The sequence below is a fragment of the Apostichopus japonicus genome, chromosome 6 (assembly GCF_037975245.1).
Source record: "Apostichopus japonicus isolate 1M-3 chromosome 6, ASM3797524v1, whole genome shotgun sequence".
Taxonomy (NCBI): Eukaryota; Metazoa; Echinodermata; class Holothuroidea; order Aspidochirotida; family Stichopodidae; genus Apostichopus; species Apostichopus japonicus.
Window position 1 is genome coordinate 16,348,211 of NC_092566.1, and position 23,400 is coordinate 16,371,610.

Here is a 23,400-nt window from a genome sequence, read left to right on the forward strand (position 1 = left end):
CCCTCACCGCACCCATAGGAAATATTCTTGGGAAATGTTCTTTGTCAAGAATATAGGCCCGTGGTTTTCAACCTTGGGCTCGCGGGTCGATTTTGTGGGCTCGCGAGCATTGCCCCAGTAATGATTAAAAATTGTGGCATTTTTGGGGGCTGGTGGCGAAGGCACATGATGATGTTTCTTATGAAGCCTCTTCGATGAAACCTTGTACAACGGGTAAAATTTACTCAACCCTAACCCTATAAGACTAGTATAAGAGAATTCGGTGACTCCCACCAACCACTGCACACTACGTATTTACCAAGGTTATGATGTGTGGAAGCCTTGCTTTGTACCATTGCCTTGTACCATTGAGGGTTGCAAGAAATCTTTGAGATAGGCTCTAATTGGGAAGTACCTGTCATCTGATCACGGAGGAACATACATAGCTCTGATTGAGTGCCCGGGTCACTTGTGTCAAGAATACACTAATAAACGCTGTGAAATTGATTTTATGAAGTTGATAACTTTGCAGGGTAGGGTATGGGCTCGCAAGGACGGCTCGGAAGACGAATTGGGCTCGTGATCGAAAAAAGGTTGAAAACCAAGGATATAGGCGAAGGGAGTGCATTCGTTTCTTCAATGATGGAAGTGTAGGCCTACTCTCTATCGGAGCTACCCAACTGTGATAAAAAGTAGCCATGCAATGCCGGTCTTTAGCTCTGAAGGGATCGGAATGTGCTCGCTTTTGTTACATCTCTCTAACTAATGTCTTTAGCTCGATCATGACAGTACGGAAGCGTAGAAGGGACATTGCATTGACGAGTTACCAACTTGACAAAACGACAATTATCTGCAAATTGACGAGTTGACGAGATGGTAACGTGACAAAATTAAGAAAATTGACGTTTTGACGAGATAACGGATCTCGTCAATGCATCAATTTTCTGCAAATTGACGAGTTGCACACTTACTACCATCTCGACAAGATGACAAAATTCAGAAAATTGACGTTTTGACGAAATAACGGATCTCGTCAATGCATCAATTTTCTGCAAATTGACGAGTTGTACAGTTACTACCATCTCGACAAGACGAAAAAATTCACAATATCTCGTCAAAACGTCAATTTTCTGAATTTTGTCACGTTACCATCTCGACAACTCGTCAATTTGCAGATAATTGTCGTTTTGTCAAGTTGGTAACTCGTCAATGCAATGTCCCTTCTACGCTTCCGTATGACAGGCTCACAGAGATGATGCACTTTGTTATGTATGTGTTAATGTGTCGGAGCACTTGGCGTACCAAAGAATGAACAATTGTGACAGGTTGTACATTTCGTCGAAAAGTGAAACACGGAAATAGATGCGAAAGGGGAAGGACGCCATTGCACGTCATGGTAGGTAACTCTTTGTCAAGTTGGAATAAGGTATACAATAGAGAAATGATCAAAATATGATGTATTGCGAAAAAGTTCAAGGTTGGCAATCTGTTACCAACACACCACATGTAACTTCGATATCGCTACGTAGGCGGGGGGCGAATTTTTTTTTCCCAAACAGGTTCTCAATTGTGTATAAATAGTCGTTCATGATTGGTCGGAAAAGTTACGTCATAACAATAAAACCCTTCACTTCGAGGTTATCAAAATGTCTGCATCCATTCGTTGCAACGAAGATATACCCGTTCAAAATTACCCGCAGCTTTTCGTAAATATATGTAGATGTGTTTGGAATTGGTTTAGACATAATGAGCACACTAGTTGTATGATCTACTTTGATCGAAGATTTCTGTGAAGGCATTTATCGATAACATCGCACAGTGAAAGTTTCGTACAGGGTACATCACACATGCGCTGTAGGCCTTGATGTATTATACCTGTGTACACAGTGCAGTGACGGAAATACATTATACTGTAGCATGGTGGGCTCATAATTGACGCACTTAAGGATTTGATCAACGATTTCTATCAAGGAAAAATCAAAATCACTCAACTGTATGTGTTTTTCATATGTGTGGTTCCTCAGAAATGTAATGATCTCAATATATTTATTGTTCTGTGCATATGCAACGTACAATTGAGCAGAACTTGACCACAAAATGTCTGCCGTGTCAAGTTCTTTCATACCCCTAAATTGACACATTCGTCGATAAGCTAACTGTAGTGAAGGCTTTAGTATACATCTATTGACTTTAGATGCTGTTTGCTATACTTTGAGCCTCTAAGCTTAGACAGATCAGGTCCCAGAGAGTAGTGTTGTCCATGATATTGAGGAAATGTTGGTTATTTTTAGGGTGCAAGATTTCCAAATGCCCAAAAACTGAACGTACAAAACCGGGGGGAAGGGTGTTAAAAGCTTAAAAATTCCACAATTTGGTCATCAAATAGCTGAAATGGATTCAAACTCATGAAATATGTAATCCTGCTTGACTGCAAAAAGTTTAGGTGGCCTGCTCTATCGTTGCTAGTAATAATTGAAGGTGCGTCAATTACGGGGGTGCGTCAATTATGAAGCCTTGACTATACACTAAACTGTTTTGCGTATATTCATTCAAGGCTGAACTCGCGTCGTGAAGTTGATTTTGGTGTAGGCCTACCCATTCCACGAAACGAATTCCGATTTCAATAGAACGGCTGACGAATCTTGGATGGCGTAAACACGAAACCGATAGAATGTAGCGTATGTATCATAAGTAAGGTCAACATGTTATCCAAGCATTAAAAGTAAAAGTTAGGGCGTTTGCAGGGAAACCGCGTAACAAGACTTTATTAAGTGTCAGTGTGTAACTCAGTGTATGTCTTCGAACTATCAAGCGTTTGATGCTGACGTCACGAGCAATCTGATTGGCTGAAAACTCCGTAATTGAGAACCTGTTTGGGAAAAAAAAATTCGCAGGCGGGGGGAGGGGGGGTGGCGATCGACTTAATTAAGACTCTACAAACAATATAACTAATTAATAATTTCTGATAACATTTCAAATGTCAAATATATATTTCTAATGCTTTCGCCGTATCGATTTCCTTATTATCCGTATCATTACCCGGCCTTTTCACACAAAACCATGACGCCATATATAGTGGCCAATTCCCAATGAACGAAAGTGTCACGTCATTCTGGTTCACTATAGTTGCTGTACAAAACAGCGAGTATATCCCGCGTCTTCCCCAAGAATCCTAGAATCCCCTACACGTTCTGAAAGTATGAACAGTTCCTAACTGCAACAACCTTCATACAATAGAACCAAAATCTTCATACCGATCGATGATTATAGTCCGTACAAATGAAAATTGTTGATGTTGTCTTATATCGCTTACATATTGGGAGGATGAGATACGTAGTTCCTTTGCCACTTGGGCCACATATATATATATATATCAGCTACCATAGCAACAGTTACCATGGATTAGATATACTCTCGGGGGGGGGGGGCACCCATGGTGGGTTACTCCAGGGTTGATCGTGACGGCGGGAGGGTCAAATTTGTCCTTGTGTGTGTCTATGTGGGACGTGGGAGTGTCATTTTGTGTGTGCGTCCAATTTTGTGCTTGTCTTTAAACTCGATCGGTGGGAAGGTAGGCTGCCCAAGGCTAAACCCTTGTGTCTCAAAGAGCCCAGGAACCAAAGGTTAGAGGTCAAATGTCACATTTAGTGATTTTTTATTGTTATAACTCCAATTGGAAAAATTGAGATGGAACCTTTCACATGTAATACTGGAAATGTCACGTACTATCAAAATATCTGAGTGCCGTGGGATCCGAGGTCAAAGGTCACGTGGTTAAAGGTCTTATAATTAATTATTCATTTTAAAAATATGTTTGTTGGCGATGAAATTCAACTCCCTGGATTGCCCTCTTAGTTGTTAACATTTGAGCTACCGTGAGTCCAATTTATCGCACAGGTCAATCCACAAGAACTTCCACGCAGATAAACTTCTTCCAATATTTATACGGGATATGTATACGGTCGTTACACAAGAAAAGTTATTCAGAAGATCATTTATGGTAGTGCTATACAGGCGCGTAGCCAGGAATTTGCCAAGGGAGGGCGAAACTGTAGATTCGGCATTGCAAACTATCTAATTAAGCGTAGCGCCACTATAAGTTGGCGCGAAGCGTACAAGAAAATTTTGGCTGTAAATGCCTCCCAGATCGCTGGAAATGGCACTTCCCAGGCCTTGTAAGTTGCATCTTAGCACTTTCTCTTTTGAAAATACTAGCGATATCATAAAAACATTAAAAAAAATTAAAAAATTATGTTCAAGGGGGGAGGGGGTGGCTCCCCCTTCGCCCCCCCCCCTTGGCTACGCGCCTGGTGCTATATAAGGTGGTCGATGTTGTGATACACATAGGGACGCAAACAGGGCTTTCGTTAACAAACTAATTAATATGAATAATTCTAACGATATATTAGCAAAACTTTGTTTATCAAGCACAAGTGTACGTTACTCACTATATTTATTTCGTATATAGACATAGGCCTATGGACAGTATATACTGTGGTCACGAGTTTATTACACCACATCTCTATTGCCCGGGGATTCCTGTGCTATGCAAATACTTTGTCGCATATGTTGGCGAATATTATTAGTGTCAACAATGACGGACAGCGAATTTCGGCTTGAATAAGTAAGAGACGGCCGACCTTCGACCGGTTGTTAATCTTTGTGATATATGATCCAGGTATCGTTTGTTTGCGGTAGTTCTATTTAGTAATCCAGATAAGTGGCAAAATAACCGTTGTGGATTTTATGTCCTTCGTTTGCTACATAGGACCTAGCCCGATACGTTACCGATCATGACACCTGCCTAACTGTGTGGTTGTTTTATATGTAAACCACTTGCCAGCTGACATTTTAGTTGTACATTTTGCTGAACTGGACCACTTACTTCATCATGGCAGTGGCCAAACCTTTGTCACTGCTTTCAACGCAGGTACTTCGGCGCGTATGCAGTCGTTTAGCTGTGCCAAGTACTCTTAACTTGCAGAAGAGGCATGCTGGAAACTTCTTTGAGGTCGATGATGTCGTTTCAGGGCTTACTGAAGAACAACAACAGGTTTGGCCTTAAAAACAAAACAAAATTCCTAATACTAATCAAAGTGGCTATTCTTACGACTGTTCGTAAGAATAATTTCCGAATACGCATGCGCAGTTGCTATTTTCATGACGAGTAATATTTTTACGACCAGGAGTAACAATAAATTTCGGTTAGGGTTAGTGTTAGGATTGGGGTTTAGGGTTAAAGTTAGGGTTACCCCTACTACATGCGCAGTTGCTTTATTTACTTTACTGTGCTTGAATTCGCCTTTGTTGTAAGAATAGTTTATAAATAATTGTTACGACTAGTCGTAAGAATAGCCACCGCCAATACTAATAGGCCCAATTTGACTTGTACAATAGAGAGTTAAGATGATACCGGTTTCGCGAAATAGAAGGAGAAGAATAATACCTGTTAATTGTATGTACTGTACACAGTATATACGGAAACTTTAGGGCATTCGAAGTGATTATTCGCAGGGCAGCCCGGCGAATAATGTACACAGACGCCTTATTCGCAGGGCTGTGACGATTTTGAAAATAGGTTTATTATTAGGTTTTGCTATTGATACCAGTCATTTTAGGGGCCTTGAAAAACCCAACCTTTTGGGCCCAAATAGTCTTAGCCACTTCATAAGCTAATTTTTGGAGCCCCAGCAGTTCAAGTTTAAAAGCTTATTTTAAGGGAGCTTATCTTGGGATTCCCCAAAAGCCGATATTGCCTGAAAGCCAATATGGTCAAAGGTGTGACACCCCCCCTCCCACACCTATACATGCAAATGAGCAGTCACTCTGCAAAAACAAAGGTGAAAATGATCGAGGGATGACATTTTTATGTTGGCGGTACTAATGCTAGACTGGTTCAATCGGCCCTAGGCTCCCAAAACCAATCCTAACAGCATTAAGATAGGAATCCCAAAGGCCAATAAATTCCTCAAAATATAGAGGCTCCCAATTAAGACTCTCAAAAAGGTAGCTGGTGCCCAAAAGCAAACTCGAATAGCCCCAAAAGAAACTCGAATAGCCCCAAAAATTACTGAGCCCGTTAACCCAGTCTAAGGCTGCGCTGTGAATAAGGTGTTTGTGTCTGGCTATTTGCAGGGCAGCCCTGCAAATAAGATGCTTGTGTCTGGCTATTCACAGGGCTGCCCTGCGAATAAGGTGTATGTGTCTGGCTATTTGCAGGGCTGCCCTGTGAATAAGATACTTGTGTCCGGCTATTCGCAGGGCTGCCCTGTGAATAAGGTGTATGTGTCTGGCTATTCGCAGGGCTGCCCTGCGAATAAGCCCCACCCTAACTATTAGGGGTGAAGTGAGGCACCTTCTGTATTATCTAAACATCTTAACATTTCTTGGTTTTAACATTGCAACCAAACTCATTCAATGTGTTTCATGATGATGTAATTTGTAAAGATGCAATGCTACAGCCTACACTACAGTTTATTAATCTAAGGCTAGGCCCAGGCCCTATGTAGTACTAGTAGCCACGAATTAACTACAGTAACTAGTTATACGGTTCTCGGCTAGTCCATTTACTGATTTGTACAGTGTATTACACAAGCTACAATTTGGGTCTACTGTTGTTTGTGTCCAATGTAAGAAAGGATCATTTTTAAACTTAAAGGAGTCTTTCTGACCTTTCTTACTTATTATACTGTAGTGTAGGCCATTCTATTTTGAAGACTATAGTGTAGGTCTAGTACTTGGTCGGCTACGTAAAATTTGATGTCACCCAAAGGGACATCATATGCATTCCTATTGTTCACTATTGCAGGAGCTAGATAGTAAGAGGTATTTATAAGACAATGAATAACATTTGCCAAATTGTTTAACTTGCATCATACATAAACCCACCATGCTATGCTATGCTAAGTTGTTATTGGCTTATTGGCACATTTGGAGAAAAAAATGTTACATATGGACAGCATTTATTTTCAGCTACTGTTCCAGTGAATTTATTGGTATACTGGGAGCAAGATCAAAAGTTACTAGAAGTTTTCAATAGTGATTCCATCAAGATCCAGACATTCTCATTTATTCCTTGCTAAGCCATATTTTATTAAACAAATAACTGCCTCAGATAATAACATGCCCTTATGGTGGTGCGTCCTGTCAGATGCAAGTTGAAATTCTAGCATGAGTGGCCATTTAATTTTATTCAACTTTCTTAGGGTATTGTTGGCAATATTGATCCCCTTAGAATATTCACTTGTAATCTTGAACATTCTCAGGATAGATCCAATGGTTTCCTGAGTTGTGTTTAAGAATGCTTAATTAGACAAATATGTCAAAACTGCTCACAAGAAAAAAGAAGCAATCTGGGCTACTGTAAGCACAGTACTTAAACACTTCATCAAACAGTCCTAGGAAGATAACCCATGTTTACTTTTTCTCCCATTGCTTTCATCGTAGTACCAGCCTAGGGTAGATATTACCCAGAGTCTCTACCTATAAATACCGTCGGCCTACTGTACCTCAGACTAAAATTCTATAGGCGTCAGTATACTGTAGATGAAGGTATTTCTTTAGCTAAAATGATTAATTAACAACCACATTTTTCAGCTACGGGAATCCGTCTTCCGTTTTGCACAAGATGAGATCGCTCCCAAGGCAGCAGAGATAGATTCAACAAATGAATGGCATGACAGAAAGGCAAGTAAATACAATCTGTAAATAACCTTAGAAATATGGATTATGTATTGAGATTACTTCTTTGCTTTAAAAGTAATCAGTAACTAATGTTTCATTGAATATAATACTGTACATGATGTATGAGCTATTAAAAAGGATATTCTGGTGGCTAAAGTTGATTGCTTACCAAAATTGCTGAAAATTTTCTGTCCATCTTTAGGCAAAAATCACATCCTCCTAGTATTGCAAAGGTATGATTGATTTTAATTAAAGATTTTGTGGTACTTTGTAACTGCATCTGGCAGCAGTAGAACAGATGATGTCAACAGGGAAGATTTAAGCAGAAATGTCAGTGTTTTACTTTTTAAATTTGTTGATCATTTATACACAGAAGAAAAGAATGTTTTTCACAAAAAAAGATACATTTTGATGAATTTCGAAGTACAGAGGACTTTGACAGCTTTAGAAGCAAATATTAAAAATGTATCAAAGTTTCAAAGATTACTCAGAAGTTGATCATAGCCTAATTAAAGCTTTTGAATAGCCTTTGCCCACATGACATCACAGACCCTTTACTGTGATCCACCTTTCTGGAGTACTTGAATGTTTAGCCATTCAAAATAAGTTACATTCAATCAACCAGCTCAAGCTACTTTAGGGGCAAGATATTGAGATAAGGTCTTCAACTAGCAGTGTGGAATAGTTTCTCTTCAATTACAAAATATCATAAACCATATATTGCAATATTGTCTCAAATTCAGCAATAATTGTATATACCTTTCTTCATGATCTAGATTTCACACAAAGACTAGAAGATTTCTCTGTAGTTCTAATAAATTTGTTAACAGATGAATTTTTTTCTATTCCTTTGCAGAGGTTAATGCTTAAGATGGGTGAACTTGGTTTCCATGGAATCACAATTCCAGGTAGAGTTTCATCACTGCCAGATTGACACATAAACACAACATAGTTTTAACCATATCACGTTTAACATTACCCTACTATACTGTTCTCAACGAAAACAAAAAATTAAACATCGCTAGTGTACCAACCATAGTGGACCAACCATAGTGGACCAACCATATTAGGCCCTTAACTATTAAACCAGTGCTGTTGCCGAGGGGATAAAGGTGGTGGCATTTAAAGCAATGAGGCTTAACAATCCAAAGGTTAAAGGGGTTTGATCCATGGCCCTATCTTAAAATGGCCCCATCTGAAAAGACTTTCTAAATTGTAAAAGATATCAAATTTGAGTTAAAATGTTGAATTTGAAGCCACCAGATGTGAAAGCTGTAATCCTTCAGCACTCATTTAATAGTGATACTAATTTGAATGTACAGTAGAAAACAAGCTTGCCATGCTCTCTGCAGTCAAACCCAAGTAGGAAGTACTGGTGTACATTTCTGGAACTCACTTGATCAAGATATCAAAAACTCAAATACTCTTAACTTATTTAAAAGAAAACTCAAGCATTACCTTTTAAATAATAGTACAAACCACCCATGCTGAGTTGTTACATTGTCTCTTTGTATGGATTTGCTTTTACCTTTCTTCGCTTCCTCTTTATATTTTTTTTTCTCTGTTTTTCCTTATCTCTTTACTTTCTCTGTACTTTAGTGTTTTTTTTTGAAATTTTGTTTGTTAAGGGTCCAGACTCGAAAAGTTTCTACTTACTTCTGGTTCCTCCACTTCCATTATAGCATATTTTGTACTGTGTTTACTGTTATTTCATCATAATGTGAGTAAATTACTCATTGACTCTGTTACTGTTTAAATATATGGAAAGTGGAAAATAAACTTGAAACTTGATAAACTATACACACAATTCCTTCTTAGGTAACAGTAACCTACGTTCTTGTACTTTGTCTTTTACAGAGAGCGAGGGTGGCGTCGGAGCGGGTTACTTAGAACATGTCATCATATGTGAAGAATTAGTCAGAGCATCAGCATCAGTCGGCATGGTGTATGGTGCTCACTCCAATCTGTGTCTTAACCAGATCAGTCGCAACGGCAACGATGAACAGAAGGCCCGCCTCATGCCCAAGGTACATCTTGTCGAAACACCAAGCACTAATCTGTATAAAGTACATCAACAACGGATGTAAACTAGCAAGTATTTGCACGTTAACTAGCCAGTTATGGATTGATTCCATTTTGTTAGAGCTTGTTTCAGACCAAACACGTTTCATATTAGGATCGCAGTAGTAACGAAGTATTCTTATGCGACTTGTAAAGTTTTTTACTTCTTCCCTGTATTAATCTGAAGTGAAATCTTTAATACTGTAGTCAAGTAAATGAAATGCATCCTTTATGCACTTGCATTAGACATTGCACTGATGCAAAAATCTCTCCTTTTCTTCAGTCTCGGCACTAATATCTTGACCAAAGAAGGAAATTAAGAGCTGTTCTTTGTCTTACGTTTCTGACAATTACTGAAAAATTGCCAACAATGGCTTTTAGTCATTTCTTTGTGACTGTTGGCAAATGTTAAGCAGTGGCAAAACCAGTTTAACGTAAATACATTGAAATGTGTTCTTAAAACGTGTCTTATGGCATGGAAGGACTAATCTTATTTAATCTTTCTTTTCAGTTAATATCAGGGGAGCATCTTGGTGCTTTAGCCATGAGTGAAAGCAGCAGTGGATCAGATGTAGTTTCTATGAGGTGCAAAGCAGAAAAGAAAGGTACAGTGTCAATTTAAAAAAAACTGTTTCATTACCATCTATCTTTATCCTCAGTATTCTATAAATTTCTGAAAGCCATGTAGTTTATATTAGACAGCCAATTATGAAAAATAAGCTTCAAAATCATCACAAAAGAAAGAATATTATTTAAGTACTTTGCACAGTATTAACTGGATAAACTCAAATTCAATCAAAGAATCAATTTATTTCTCATTTGTCATATTGTATGACATGTGACCACTTTAAAGATCTGCTTTATTGGCTCCAATCATAGCACGCAATAATTAAGGAAAGTTTTGTGATTACATAATCGACCTGCCACGGTCATAAATCGACCTCATGCCCTACAGTTAGCCTGCATGGCTTCTTAACACCATTAGGCTCTTTTTGTAAACACTGTTTGGAAATATTTTCATGTCTACAGTGTAGTTAATCATACAGCTTTCACCCAAAGACCTTCATACAAGACAAAATATGTGGCAGGTGTTGCAGACTAATTGGTAAAAAGAGGTCATTTTACGACCAAGTCAGGTCGATTACGTAATCTCAAGAAACTTTTCCATGATAGCGTACTGAGGTTGGGGTCTATACAGCAGACCTTTAATATCAAAGTGGCGTTCTATATTTTTTATCCTAATGCGTTGCACATAAAGCCATTGTGTGGCATAAATGTGACAGTACTTCCATGCTGTGATGGGGTCCATATTAAGAATCTCAATTTCTTCCTGTGTTTATATGGTTGCCTCTTTGGTTGGTATTCAGAAGACCAGGCGAGATTTAAGGATCCATTTCTGCTTTATTCCTTTTGCATTATCACAGGAAAACTCTGATCTCAAATACCACCTTATTATCACTGTTAAAGGAATTGTCTGGTGGAAGATTTTGATACATTGTCCTTGTAGTTATTATTTTTCTCTTTCTAACCATCTAAAAATTGTCCCCATTCGACGTTTTCTTCTTGTAGAAATCTGGTTTTCAAATTCACCAGTTTCTCACCAAAAGTACCGTTTGTTCGAACGCTTCAATATGGTGATTGACGTAGTGCTTGCAGATAGGCAAAACAGGCGACTTGAAGTTAGCACTCCCAATTCCCCAGCAAATTAACTCACGTGTAAGCACATTGAATTGCCTCATATACTCGCGAACGTATATACTACGATGCTCAGTTGGTGTACTTGTAAAGCGTTACACATAGTACACTCACACTCAAACCACAGTTCATTAACTGTTCGTCGAAATCGCTGAAATAAATTTCACGGATCAAATTAACAGTAAAAGGAAACTTATAAAGTATTCGTTAAACCGAAAGATGAAACTTGGCGGGATCGATGTCATCGCAGAACTGTCCAATTGTAAACGTTAGAGTAGCCTATACATGCGAACATTCTTCGCGCTGGAGCTGGATACCGCGATGTATAAACAACGAAGAGCCTGCTGTTAAAACTTATCTTGTGTTACACAAAGACCACGAAACCACCGATCTACTACATATATTGCGGCTTTAGGAGTTTTTTAAATTATATCTAATTTATAAGAAATTTCACCGGAAATTATTGAAGAAATTGATCGAATCGTTGTCAGAGCAGAATATAGCACTGAGAAGCTTAGGCTTCGCAGAACTGTCCGATTGTCAACGTTTGAGTATAGCCTACATGAGAATATTTTTCGCGTTGGAGTTGGATAGCGCGATGTATAGCCTGAACAACTCAGAGTCTGCTGTTAAAATTTACCTTGTGTTACACAAAGACCACGGAACCACCGCTCAAGTACATGGCGGCTTAAGGAGGTTTTGAAAACATATCTAATTTTTAAGAAATTTCACCGGAAATTAAGGAAGAAATTTATCTGTATGCAAACGCTGTTTTTGTTGTGATTACCGTATAGGTACTGTGCGGAGGGTGGGTTATGACGCAATCTGCTATGGCAGAGCTGACGTCACGTATTGTACTGTTCAAATCATATTTGAAATGTCTATCCATAACGATTAAAAAATCGTTTCTCTGTCAAACGCAACATTAGCGTTCTCATACTTTGACAACATGTTTGGAAAATTATTTACTATTTTTTTAAGGTAACTTCTTTGGGCCACCAGACAATCCATTTAAGCTTCATTGTAAGTATCTCTTTGCAGATGATATGTTACCCCTGGTCAATGATAACCTGTCCCAGAGACATTCCCTCCAGGCGGCTGCAGTTATATACTGCGCGCAATGACAAGTTACCTCCTTGGATCACGAGTCGGACCCCTTAGCCTATTGTCCACCACGCTCTCTAATATATCCTACACATATATCCTACACAAACAAGCATTTCTTATGTATATTTCCTAATGAAAGTGCAGATAATTGGCTTCAAAGTCAGCAATGATAAGGTGAATGACTCTAAAGACCCTTCATCTCACTTGACATGTTACTTTAAAAGAGGGATTTTACACAAACTTTTCCTTCATCTCGTAGGATACATTACAGAATCTAATGCAGTGGTAACAAACTATTTGAAAGAATTCTGTTAACAGAGAAAAATATTGATTTCAGTTTAGAGCAGCTCGGTATACTACATGCATGACCACAACTTTAGGTGTGAGCGTCACATCCAGTATTAAAGAACTTACGAAAGCGCTTTACATTACGAACCACAAATACTGTACAAATGGCTTCAACGCCTAGTATTGGTCTGTAACACATTCATAGCATGTTAACCTAGACATTTAAAACCTACTGAAATACCTGCAGTACTACAAAAATATTTCAAGATGAATTCTTCATCTATCTATCATCTATCAGGTATTAACAAGAATTGACTGTTTCATACATTACATCTGGAATGAAACTGGAGGAAACAGAACATGGATATATAGTGGAACTATAGTTATGAAACCAAATTTGCTAATACTAGTAATTTCTCTCGGTGATATTTTGAGAGGGAGGATGTTGGATGGTGGAGAGAGGTAGTGTAAATTGTCTATTATTTGCATCACTTCTTACAGTGGTTTTTTACTTATTGTTAAAAACATTTGCTGTAATTTTTATGATGATCTTGTTTGATGACCATTTCAGGAGATTACTTCATTTTAAATGGAACCAAGTCATGGATAACCAATGGGCCAGATGCAGATGTCCTTGTAGTGTATGCTAAAACCAACCCTAATGCAGAAGCAAAGCATGCCATTACAACATTTTTAATTGAGGAGGTATGTTTCATATATTTTTCTTGTACAGAGAGGATGCAATTTTCCAACAAATTCTGGTTGCATATATTTGACCATATTTCATTTTCCTCTTCATGCATTCATTCAACATGTAATTATATGTCGCAATGTTTGCTGTGAAATTGGTCATATCATGTGTCCCCCCTCACCCCCCCAAAAAAACCTTATTTGATGTGGTGGTCTTCAAATTGTCACGGTTGTTGTTGTTGTAAAATGAATAAATTAATATAAATAATTGGTCTGAAAAGCAGCTTTTTGTGAAAAGTTTTCCCATTCCAAAATCTGTAAGCATTTTTCTCTGCGACAATTCAGACCAAGAATTGTCTACATGCAACAACAATGCACACGGTTGTGGTTCTTACAAGCTGAAGACAACAGCCAGCTGTTCATTTGGCATCATGACATCACTACCAGTGCATTGTGGGTTTTATGCTTGCATTATGGGTAATTGTGTAGACTGTTTTCTCTCACCTAATATTAACTGTGATCATCTATTACCTTTTTTCAGTGGACTGATATTTTCTGTTGTAGAAATAAAAAAATTGCTCCATCTGGTTAGATGTTTGAAGTTCTGTGTAATCTTTGAAGCTCGCAAAGTTACCATGTAAAATCCATTTGCATTGTTTTTTTTTAAATCTCTCAACAGGGAATGGAAGGATTCAGCAGAGGTAAAAAGCTAGATAAACTTGGAATGCGTGGATCAAACACAAGTGACCTTATCTTTGAAGATTGTAAAGTTCCTGGTAAGTACTTGTCCACACTGAGAATTGCCTCACTTTATATTTAGTTGAGTGGACTATGTGATTTCTTTAACATACCATATAAATTGCAGATAAGCAAAGGCAGGATCAGGTGTCTGTAAGCAGGAAGAAAGGCGGTATCATTTGGATGTGAATGATATGGGTCTTTAATAGTTGGGCAAGTTGGTGAGACATATACACCCTGGTGGTAACAAGTTGCTGCCGGCTAGGGGGTGGAGTGTATCCCCACTGAGTGTTCCTCTTTCCCCCCTTGTGGGAAAATTGAATTCGAAGATTATCTTCATGGAAATGGTACCTCATTTGAAGTTAGAATTCTCGATGTAAGATAAGAACAGCTGTTTACTGGAACTGTTGTATTGATAATATATATATATATATATATATATATATATATATATATATATATATATATATATAGATCAGTGTTGTAGCTACGCCGGTCAGCGCCGGTCGGACTTGGCCAGCAGTAACGTTTGCCAACTAGTACTCAAATTAAGAAGTTCTAATACCGACCGGCACTCGCGCTTCTGATCGACAAAATTCAGTAAATAGTGTCACGAAATGACTGTAACACAAATCACACTCTCACTCAAAACTTATTTCATCTTTGGAAAACTAATATAAATAACAAAATTGAAGGTCACTGTGCTGTTCTACTTCAACTATGACCACTGCTACTATGAGCAAACTGAATTACTGAATAACTCTACTCAGTACCTTAGCGCTATCTGGAATACCACTTACGTGAACAATCGTCGTATTACTCGTATTGTTCTTCTGACGTCTTCTGTTTGTACAAACTATGTCACCATTTTGCATCTGAGCACTGTGCATTAGCCAAAAATTTTCCCTTATACCCCTCACCCAGGACGCAGAATTCGCAGGCAACCGCCACTTCAAATAATTCAACCGCCACCTGCAAAATCCTAACTATAACCCTGATATAGATATATATATATACCACTTTTCTGTGCAACAATTTGTAGTTTTAGCTAGATGACCAAAGCATTGTCAAGAATTTTTTTAATACAACTACCTCAAAAACTGAACATTTTGGCAAAATTTGTAAATCCAGCTGGAGGTTTACAAAGGAATGAAGGAGGAGAAGAAGAGAAAAAGAAAGAAAAGGAGATATCAGGGAAATATGAATGCCTGGTACCTCTAATATTTTATTACGAAGGAAGTACAACCTCAAGTGATTGGGAATCCCCCTTGGGTCATGACTGTTACTGTAATGTGACCTTATATATTGTAGATATTGTGGAAAGAATGGTTACATTCCATTGTACACATGCATCTGCTCAAAGACATTCGCAATATCTTTCATGTGAATCGCCGTCTTCGTGTCCGTTGTGAAACTGTTAGACTATTTACCGGCCGGTACCTCATTTCTCCCGCAGCTGCAAATGTTCTAGGAGGCCAAGATATGGGTGTATATGTACTTATGAGTGGCTTAGACTTAGAGAGACTATTGGTCTGCGCTGGAGGGATCGGGTAAGTGCTACAAACAAGAAAAAGAAAAAGAAATAAAGTTTTGCTTTGCTTATTGCTCTTGCATTCCATCTCTGTTTATTGCAGCTTCAAATGTATTAGGCCCTTTGAACAAAGGCGTATATGTACTGTTTACAGGATTGGATGTTGAAAGACTACTTGTTGCTGCATTTGGTCTAGGGTAAGTGGAAACTAGGTAATCAGCTCCACCACTCTTGGAAATCTAAGGGCTCTCTGCACATTTCTATGTTAACCATCATCCTCTGCTCCTGAACGTGTATGACTGGTATTGCCTTGATGCTAACACGCTTGGTCTATACTTCTCAGAAACAGAGATTCCCTTGAACTTCTCACTACTAGAGCGTAGCGAAAATTCATTGATCAATGAAGTTTTTGACACGCATTTCTTAATTTAATTAGGAATGGGATTATTTGTATACTGGTTGATTTCTCGTGTGAGGGGCAGTAACAGGTTTGTGGCACTGGTGGTCGGAGGGCAAGAGTGTACCAGGTGGTGGGGGGAGGGGGAGGCAGGGTGGCATGGTCGCCCAGAGAATTTTCTTAAACATCCTTATGTCAATCATCGTAAATTAGATTATAATGCTATGTTAAATATGTTGAAGACCTTACTTGTTGCTATGATTTAGTGTTCACAGCTAAGTTTTCAATGTCAGATGATGGCATGGCTTAAAAATATTGGATTGCAATTATTGCATATTAGATTCCTTCTCTGAAATAGTGAGGCAGCAATGTTGGTCATATTCTTGTAAGGCAGTCACAAAAAACACATAGGCGGCCACCTCACAAAATGAATACCAGGGGAAACCCTGCATAGTATTGGACGAGAGACTATGTCTTGTCTATGAAAGAGTAAATTTCAAGAAGTAAACAAGTGAGCATCTTTAACAAATAAATCATAAAAGTGATTTTATTAATTCTAGTATCGTAGGTCCTATTTGTCTGTATGAATATGTTATATGCAAGTGACACTATTGTGACTTTTTGGGAATTGCATGGAGAGATTGAAACAAACTTTGGTTTTACATTTTCGATACAGTTCAAGAGTTATTCAACATTGCGAGAAAACAAAAAAACTTCATAAAATGACCCAAAATGACCCATCCAAAACTTTTGACTGTTAATATCTAAGTTCAGAACAACTTCTATGTATCAAAATGTCCTCTATCTTCAATTTGGGGTATATTGATCGACAACTGAGAGAGAAGTTGAGCATTCTTAGTGAATTTCAAGAATGCATCTACTGACCTCAAAAAACCTTCAAACAACCAGGAATCCCTACATGTAATTTCCTCATTACCCCTATAGTTGGCACCATTCAACCAAATCTTGGTAATACTATCATGCTGAATACGATTGAATGAGGGTATTTTATAATAATGCAGAAGCAAAACATTTCACGTCTAATGATCACACATAAATCACTGTCCATTATAGTCTGTGAATTAAAGTGAAGAGTCTAAAAGTAAAAGTTACACGAGTCATCTACATTGCTTGATTCATTCCAAAGTTCCATGTGCTGGTCTACATTATGTACTCATTGCTTTCTTTAGATATTAATTTCATTCACTGAATAAAAAAATTCAATCAAATGTATTTTTTTAGCTTCATGCCAGCAATAGGATATATCCCAGGCTGAACTTCAACACTATTTGCCCTTAATATAAATCTTTATGGTTTCTAATTGAACTGTATGATTTGAATCTTGGGAGGAGCTTTCTTAATAATCTATATTTTAATTGGCGCATGTATTCTCTGAAGATTGAAATGATTGAAAAAGTTACCTGCTCTGTAACATTTATTCGGCTGTATAATATGAAAGTGATAGTTTCTGATCAGTAATACTTTCCTAAACAATTACACAGTAATGAATATATGTTTAATAGTGATACATAACTGCCAGATTTCTCTTCAAAGAAAATTCAAGAAAGTTTCATTTTCTCAAACTGATTTTTATTTCTCTTCATTCCTAACAGACTGATGCAGGCAGCCTGTGATGTGGCATTTCCATACTTGCATGAACGCAAAGCTTTTGGAAAACCTATCGGAGAATTTCAAGTAAGTAGAGAGTTGAGACCATTGTCAGGTTCGTGGTAAGTGGTAACATGTACAGAATAAATTCATGTCCTACATAATATGTTACAAACATGACCTCTGATATATACATGGTTCGCACATGGTCTGGAAAATGGGAAAAGTGTGGAAAAAGTGCGGAAAAGGAACAACCTCTCTTGTAGGTCTTGAATTTGTGAAGTTTAGGAAGAAAGTCTTATGACTTTTGCATACAAAATTTTTGCATATGAAGAGAATAAATCAAACTGGTGCAAAGATATGTCATGTCATGTTTGGGGTTTTCAAGGTTCACAAAATATTTAGGTGTAGGTAGGGGAATAAACTTTTAAGGATACAGTGTTGGTGGGACAAACATTTTAAAATGAGGGCTTATGGCTACGAGGTCGTTCAATGTAATTCCAATGTTGGGGGGGGGGGGGCAAAGATCAAAGTTTAGAAGTCAAATGTTGCTTTTTGATGCACATGTGGTCCATATTGAAGTCTAAAACTAGTTTTTGCTAATAAATACTATTGGAGTTTGAAATATTCCCAGATTGAAGGTTTCTTTCCCTACTGATGATGCAGAGGCCAATTTTTTAAGAATATTTTTCTTGTTGTCCCTCAGACAACCAGGCCTTACTGGTTTGTTGTCTGATCATCGTTTACATAAAACTAGAATGACCTATCATTATGCTGATGCTGCGTATTAGCATGTCTGGACATTTTAACTGATCAGTAATGCTGCGGCGCAGTACAGTTTGTAACTCAGTTTTCATGAATGATGTAAAGCTAAGTGGAAAGAAATTTGATAGTTTGTCTTTTGTCAGGGAATAATATAGCGTTCAAATTTCTGTAGCTCTTTTCAATTTTGTCTGTTATCAAGTACTATGGGATTCTGTGGACAAAAGCTGTCAAATATCTGTCTACTTGTATAGCCATTTTCCATAGCATTTTGCGAATCCGATACTGGATAAACAGCTTTCCTTGCTTATGAAATATATAATTATTGTGAGGTTTATCTGCATAACAAAGTTAGTTGGCCCTCCATCATATTTTTTATATTAAAACATCTAACAGATTTATCTTTTAACCAAACTAACTCAATGACAAAAGTTTGATGTATATAAAATATTTTACAATTTTGGAAAAGAAAAGATTTCGCAGACGAGCTGTCAGTTTATCGCAGACAGTTGGACAAGCTTTAAAAAGTAAGACATTTGTAATCAATACAAATCTTTCTCTCCTAGTTTATGCAAGGAAAGATGGCCGAAATGTACGTCCGACTCAACTCAACGCGATCGTATGTTTACAGCATTTGCAGGGCAGTGGACAATGGTCACATAAACAGTAAGGATTGTGCAGCTGCTGTGTATTATGCCTCGGACTGTGCCACAAAAACTGCCCTAGATGCCATTCAGTGTTTAGGTAATAATTAGGTTTTAATTACTTCCTGTTTATTATTAAGAAGTCCTAATTCTCTAACCACTTGTGAAAAGAGAATGTACTTATAATACATACATTCATATTAGCCAACTTATTATAAGAAATAGTCACACAGGTGTAGTCACAAGCTTAAGCCATTGTATTCCTTAATGAGTTACTTCAATTAGCTTCCCTCTCAGTAAATGATTGGAATATGCCAATTCCGAAAACAAAAAAGATAGATTATAGAGAAAGTTTAAAAAGGTGTGAAAAATGAAAGACAAAAAGAAAGAAACAGAACAGAACCAAAACGGTTGCTGCAGAAATGAAGACTGAAGCAAGTCTTTTCCAGGTGTTTTGTATGTTTGCACAGGTTTTACAAACAGCAAGATTGCAGTTCATGAGGGGAAAAATGGGGTAAAAAGTTTGGTAACCTTGCCGAGTACTGTCAACTAGGTATTAGTTTGAACTTGAGATTCGAAATTCTCCAAATGTTGATTGCCTAAAATCCCGTTTAATAACTTATTTTTTACGTGTCTTGTATTGTGTTCTTGTAAAGCGCTTGGAGCCTTTTTTATTGGGGGGGGGGGGGGATGGGAGCACTATAGAAATATCTTCAAATTCAATGTATGTATGTATGCAACACATCAAGCCCCCAACTTGCTGCCCCACACCTCTCCTGCATTAGGAATGTAATCACCCTACATAATAATATTAATTTAACGCATATAATAATGTTGCATTTGTTTTTTATGCAGGTGGCAACGGTTATATCAATGAGTATGTCACAGGGAGACTTCTTCGAGATGCCAAGCTTAACGAGATTGGAGGCGGCACTCAAGAGATCAGAAAGATGATAATTGGCCGATCAATCAATGCCACTTATCTGTACAACAAATAAATAATTGTCATGTATACATCGAGAGATGGGTTAAATATGCCAAAAATGTGGGGTTTTGTAAATGAATGGAAATGGAAAGAGATTTTTTGCAGAGTTTATAGGTTTCAATGTATGTTCTTTAACCATGAGATGACATGACTGAGTTAAGGCAGAGATTTATTCAGTTTATATAAAGCACAAATAGATACATACATATATATCATACTTGTAAACTTTTCTTAACCAAGTCCACCACAGTTTGTTCTGTCAAAGAGAATAGACAGTGGCAAACAGTAATTGATATCAATAAGCCTTTCATATACTACAATGGGATTCCTTTATTTAATGTATTCGTTAATGCATTCGTTTAGCCACTCTTTCCCATAGTCCACAGTGAGTGTCCTAGAGGGGTGGACCGGGCTAAATTGCTCCTGGCACAGTTGTCCATGGGGTATGAGGCAGCTGCGCTAGGGCCTAGAACAAGTTACCTCGGATGTATTTTTGTACCTTTGCCATTTAAATTGGCTCCTCAACTTTGAGGAGCCTTCAGAACTTTTGACCAACCATAGCACCAGTCCAGATGAGAGCTGGTAAACTGGTAGGCCAATCCACCCTGGGGTGTCCTAAAGTAACATCCATTTATTATTATGATTATTTATATATTCCACCACATGAAATGGGTTTAATATAGAGGATGTTATGGTAATTAAAGTATTTAATAATGATTAATTAATTCTAATGAAGTATTAAAAATTCACTTTTTATATAGTATTGTAAAAGCAGAATGAAAACAGTGAAATTGAAGAGACAACTCATCTAACTCAAGTGATCAAAATAAGTTTTCAAAGAGAATGTGGGAAACAGAAACGAATGATGGCATTATATATTGGCATATTCAGTGTACGATATGTTGATATGAGTACGTTCTTGTTCGGTCTTCACACTATACTGTACAGATGTATCTTACACTAGTCGTATGGGGACTTCCTTCGTGGTCAGCAACCCCACCCCTTCCTGGTTAGCCTATATTACCTTGACGGGTGACACCTATATTAATACGCATTGAGAAGTGCCTGAGCACACAGGGATTGTCACATACAGTATAGTCTGAGCACTTGCATTCTAACCGGGGAAATAATCAGTTCTAACCAATCAGGATCATAATTCGACAATAGACCTGATATATGCCAAAATGGAAGAACTCCATTCCACGGACGCTTACAAGGGACATCACATTGACAATTTAAACCTCCAGATAGAACGGTATACTGTAGGCCTATTACTGTTTCGACCAAACAGACTTGTCAACAGGATGCCCGCCGGTCAAGTCAAATTAAGCCGCTAAAGATTTTAGTCTGGAAAAATAAAATGAAATAGAACCAACCAATGTTTTTTTACTGGCCCGTGCATTGCACATATCAGAACCCATTTACTATAGCATGACATAAGGTACATTTCTTCTTGACACTGTCAGCAGTCATCCGATAATAGTAGCTGACATTGTTTTGTATGATACGATTCTACTCTGCTCAACGTCATTGGCACTTAGGCCTTTATTAACTGGGCATGTCACTTTGAGGTCAAAATAATCTTACAGCTAAGTAATTTGTCATTAAAATCTATGCCATATCTGTTATCAATCGATTAGTTTAAAAGTTGACAATCTTATCTCGTCGTTTTGTCGTCAGTAAAGTCCGAACTCCTTTTGCTATCTTTAATATATGTTTCGCATGAAACAACTTGTTTAGATGCCAATATTCCTAACGGTGAAGTAATGTCTAAGCTACTTCCTTGTGGTTTCAAAACCTGTGCTTCCAAAGGTCAGATTGTGATAGGCCAGAACTAATTAAAGATGCAATCATGGAGCGTTACCTTAAGTGTTTTCTGAACGAGGCAACTTATAACTATTCATTTGATCACCGTATGATAACGAAATAAATGAACAAAATGGAAAAGCTTGCTTCTTATAGAATGCAAACATTTTGACGACAAACCTTTGCAAAAGGCAATTTTGACAGCTGATAATTCTCTTTACGGCAACCTCACAAACCATGACGCACAGATTCATGAGTGTTATTGAAAGAAAATAATTTTTTGTTTACAGTAATTTATAACGATTATTTTGTCATTTTGTTGTTGTCATTGTCAGCAATATGATCGTCATTGTTATTATTTTGGGGCTGTTTTATATCGCAGATATTTCTCATTCCGCAAGAGTGAGGGACGGAACAAGAGCCAACTATACAGGAACGAATTTTTTTGGCGCATCAACTGTAATACTATTGATATAACGGCTTGCTCTCCCTTGTACTGTATCTCTCGAAATTGCCGTTTGGTATTTTTATTTATGAATTTTTATTTTTCGCATAACGGGATAACGCCTGTCCCCAGAGCCTGTTTATCTTCCTATTTACTGTTCGATGTTATGCCCCCACGATGGGTTTGGAGCCCTCTTTATAACAACAAGGGGTATCCAGTCTAGAATTCGTTGATGGTCATAGCATAAGCATAGGAACGGGGAAGGGCAGATGTCTAGGGACGCACTCCATGGCAGTGCTAAATCATTGAGCCGAATCCTTTGTCTTTTATCAAAGAGTGTTTAATTTAATGAAATGGTCAAGTTGTCGTTTAATATACCTCATATAATACGTGAAATTTTCGATTTTCTTCATCATGTGGACGTCGAAAAAATGACTTTCGATGAACAAAAATTCATAAACACTTTAGAAGTGTTCTCTGCTATTAAAGCAAATTCTAGTTTATGCACGGAAGCCCACGTTTGACAACGAAAAAAGATATATTTCTATTTGGCTTCTCCGCTAAATAAAACAGAATAACGCGTTAATTTATTGTTTGCCGGAAGATGACGAAAAAGTCATATTCCTGTGTAGACACAAAACTGAAAATACAAAACCAAACATGATATCTTTACTGTAACACGAGTTTCAATTAATCGATTAATGATCTTTTTGGTAACCTATAATAGCATCACACTTTGATAGTTGGCTTTGAAGTTATGACGAAATCTAAGATAGAGTCACGTCTCGCTCTTTTAAGTTTTCCGAAGCGTTTTAAATCGTGTTGTAACAAGACATAGTATCAACATTTGAAAACACCATGCGCATGTGTTATATAATAAAAAATGGGAAATGGTATCTTGATAACTATATTATCAGTTTTGTGTATGTATGTTTATACAGTTTCACATTTTGCAGATGTGTTACATAACTGTAGAATCTG

The 23,400-nt window shown here is 37.6% G+C and overlaps 1 protein-coding gene across 4 annotated transcripts; it reads left to right on the forward strand.

Annotated features, from left to right (window-relative positions):
- The first annotated feature begins 4,485 nt into the window (after positions 1-4,485).
- On the forward strand, positions 4,486-23,327 carry LOC139969121 (isovaleryl-CoA dehydrogenase, mitochondrial-like). Of its 4 annotated transcripts, none has more exons than XM_071973927.1 (11): positions 4,486-5,032; positions 7,576-7,665; positions 8,519-8,570; positions 9,520-9,689; positions 10,235-10,328; positions 13,385-13,518; positions 14,183-14,279; positions 15,698-15,791; positions 17,783-17,864; positions 19,106-19,283; positions 20,039-23,327. In XM_071973927.1, exons 1-11 carry the CDS (start codon positions 4,871-4,873, stop codon positions 20,179-20,181), a joined length of 1,296 nt encoding a protein of 431 aa, XP_071830028.1. In that variant the 5' UTR covers positions 4,486-4,870; the 3' UTR covers positions 20,182-23,327. The 4 variants fall into 4 exon arrangements, with proteins under 4 accessions (XP_071830028.1, XP_071830029.1, XP_071830030.1 ...); XM_071973928.1 differs by lacking the exon at positions 15,698-15,791 and adding an exon at positions 15,876-15,969; XM_071973929.1 differs by lacking the exon at positions 4,486-5,032 and adding an exon at positions 5,163-5,189.
- Positions 23,328-23,400: the final 73 nt, after the last annotated feature.